The 3,412-nt window shown below is 35.8% G+C and overlaps 1 protein-coding gene across 1 annotated transcript; it reads right to left on the reverse strand.

Annotated features, from left to right (window-relative positions):
• Positions 1-463: 463 nt before the first annotated feature.
• LOC120256363 (vegetative cell wall protein gp1-like) lies at positions 464-1,841 on the reverse strand. The gene has a single exon (XM_039264063.1). The coding sequence runs from the start codon at positions 1,748-1,750 to the stop codon at positions 854-856; it is 897 nt and encodes a 298-aa protein (XP_039119997.1). The 5' UTR covers positions 1,751-1,841; the 3' UTR covers positions 464-853.
• Positions 1,842-3,412: the final 1,571 nt, after the last annotated feature.

Raw genomic sequence — 3,412 nt, forward strand, 5'->3', positions numbered from 1 at the left:
TTCAAGGTAGGGAGAATTTATCATTATGAGATTGTGGTCATTGATATATCAATTTGGGCGCATTCGGTAGGCCCTAATTACTTCGCCTGTTAGCCCGCTCCACAATAAATTCCTAGGAGGTCGTTAAGCCATCGTAACTTATGCACCACCTTATCTGCTTGCCCGTTTGACACCTATTTGTAGGGCGATGTTTGTTGCCTTCGTAAAAAAAAATTGTTCAGAGTATGCTTTACTCATATGGCCTTTTCTCGTATGGAGATTATTAGAAAAATATTTTCCAGATTACTATTTATTAGGTTTTAAAATGAAAATCATATGAGAGTTTAATTCTTTTAAGTTTTGTGAGCTTTTATTTTATACAAATTAAATTGTTTTAGATGGGACATATATAAAGTTTTCATAATTAAATGCATTGAACATTAATTGTGTAAACAAAAGTTTTTTATTAGATAATAATTTCTCTATTTTATTAAGAAAAAAAGAAAATATAATACATTATCAGAAGCATCCGTACATTTCTAGAGCTCGTGACTCACATACAAACATTAATTGTAAGAAAGGATGTGATGTATCACTTTAACATGCTTCATGCATTAATGCATCTTGATTTCTCCATCTGATTTTATTGCTGCAACCGGGAACAAAGCTCACCTCTCACGTATGTAAAATTACTATAATTGGAAAGTATAGAAGAGATAACTAAGCTCCTTTATTTTACTTATGCATCGTATAGCTTTTATTTGTGTTGCAAATATGTAGAAGGGACATATTTAGCAAATTTATTACTGATATAACAAGCATTGATGTCTAAAGAACATGTTTAGTAGTGTGTGTGATGAGGTGGAGGTAAGGATCATCTTCTTGGAGATGGGCTAACTGCAGGAGATGGTGCGGATGATGGTGTTGGTTGTGGTGAGGGTATTGGAGAAAATGAAGGAAACAGAGGTGAAGGGGATGGTGAAGATGATGGAGTAAGTGAAGGATTCGATGTAGGTGAAGATGGGCTAAGTGAAGGAGAAGGTGCAGATGATGGTGTAAGTGGTGATGAGGGAGATGGAGCAAGTGGAGGAGTGGGCGTAGGTGAAGATGAATCAAGTGAAATGGAAGGTGCAGATGATGGTGAAAATGGTGATGAAGGTACCGGAGCAATTGAATGAGTCGGTGTGGGTGAAGGTGAGCCAAGTGAAGGAGAAGGTCCAGATAATGGTGTAGGTGGTAGCGAGGGTACTGGGGCAGATGAAGGAGTCGGTGTAGGTGAGCCAAATGAAGGAGAAGGTGTAGATGATGGTGTAGGTGGTGGTGCAGGTACCGGAGAAAATGGTGGAAGCAAAGGTGAAGGGGATGGTGAGGGTTCTAAGAAAGGTGAAGGAGATGATGCAGGAATCTCTCCAGGTGAAGAGTGGGATGAAGGCACCGGTGAAGGTGAGAGTGAAGGGGAAGACAATGGTGAGGGTGTTGGAGGAAAGAGTGTGGTAGATGGTGGGGATGAAGGTGATGGTGGGTTTGCAGGTGAAATTGGTGGTGATATTGGATTAGGTGGAGGAGAAGGTGATGGTGATTTTCCTGGTGGAAACATTCTTGGTGGTGGAGGAGGTGGTGGTCTTTTAGGACCAGGATTTACTACTGGTGGCTTGGGAAAATGCTTGGGAGGAAAAGGCTTATGTTGATCACCAACATTAGCCTCTGCTATTGTAAGAAACATAAGGCAAACTGCCACCGGAAACAATACTTTCAGCATTATTGAGGCCATCACTGATGGTTTCGCCGTCTAGAGTTGTTTTCTTCCAACCCTTAGAGGCTACTATATTGCGTCAAACCTCAAAGAAAGACAGATGTAATTGAATGTGTTTTGGTGCATTGCTTGTGGAAGAGATGGCCCTTAATATAGGCAGCATTATGAGTACGTAAAAATTATTAAGGCATATGGTTGGGCTTGCAGCCTTGCACGATGCTAGTTTGAAACATAACTTGGTATCCCAGAGTCCTTTGAGTTTGTTGGTGCTTGCTAAGTCTCTAATTTCCTTCGTGTAGGTTGTTTGCGGTGAATGAGGACTATAGTATTTTGATGCTTGCATGCATGGTTGGCTCGCACGTCCATCCTCATGCATAGGTTTACATAGGGTTTAATACTTAAGCTGGTAGATCATATATGTGTGAATGCTCATCATCAATATCGATTAGTACTAAAATGTTTTGACTATGAGACCCATGCACGGACGCAAGTGCATTGTATTTAGGAGATGCTATAGCTCCTAATTGATTCATTTTCTCCAATTTACCTAGAAATTATTCGGTTTAATTTTATATTAATATTAAATAATGTAATAACAATCATTTTATTGACTTTTGGTGGCTCAATCTTGTTTGGTTTACCATTAAAGAGAGGTTGTGGTTTATCACAATCACCACCTTCATATATATTTTTTTATAATAAATATATGCATGCTAGCCCAAATCCTTAACTATTATTGTAAAATTAAGGGAGTTGGATCCTCAATTTTTTATTTAAGAAGAAACAAAAAAAAATTATCACTTCCTTCTTGTATACTCATTCAAAACTTTTGAAAAAAAATATGTAAGCTAATATATTTTTTTTATAAATATATGCATTAATAAAAATTGAATTAGACCCTCGATTTGGAATTGGATCGAAACCTATATACATTATATTAATTTAAAATTCTAACAATTATAATTAAGATCATTGTCGGATTTTAAAATCAATAAAATCATATCAACACCAATCACATGATGGCAAGACTGGAGTGGCAATAAACGCATGTATATCAACGGCAACATAGTCTGAAAGTAAGACAATTTCTACTTTAATTTATTATATATCGATGATATTAATAACCCTCCACTAATGAATAATTTGCGAAAATTCAAAATACATGTTAGAGATGGGCCGTAAAATTGTTAATACCAAATGCCAATAAATTAGTTTGTTCATATTTACCACAATCTTGTTAGAATGATTCTTGATTTTTTTTCCTTGAAAAGTCTCAATAATTAGAGGGCAAAAAAAAAACACCGGGTTATGTGTCTAAAGTAGAATCATATAAAAAGGTATATTTATTTACTTATTTATTTATTTATTTATATTTTTTATGGTGACGAGGACAATTAGTTGTACAAGATAAGCGTTTTATTACCATGTTAATTGAGTTTACCTATTAATTATGTAGGTCTACCAATCCCATTTGTTTTTCCCATCCATTTATGGTTGTCTACCTACGTTTGTAAAACTGAAGATTACATTAAAAATTGTACTTTCACAATTGGTACAAATTATTTAACAGTATGTTGAAACCTTACAGACCTCCATTTTCAACGATGCAACTTGTATATACGACAAAAGAAAATGCATGCATGAAAAAAAAAAAATTTGGTACAGATGTTTGTTGGAGAT

This window comes from Dioscorea cayenensis, unplaced genomic scaffold (assembly GCF_009730915.1).
Source record: "Dioscorea cayenensis subsp. rotundata cultivar TDr96_F1 unplaced genomic scaffold, TDr96_F1_v2_PseudoChromosome.rev07_lg8_w22 25.fasta BLBR01001407.1, whole genome shotgun sequence".
In the NCBI taxonomy this organism is placed as follows: Eukaryota; Viridiplantae; Streptophyta; class Magnoliopsida; order Dioscoreales; family Dioscoreaceae; genus Dioscorea; species Dioscorea cayenensis.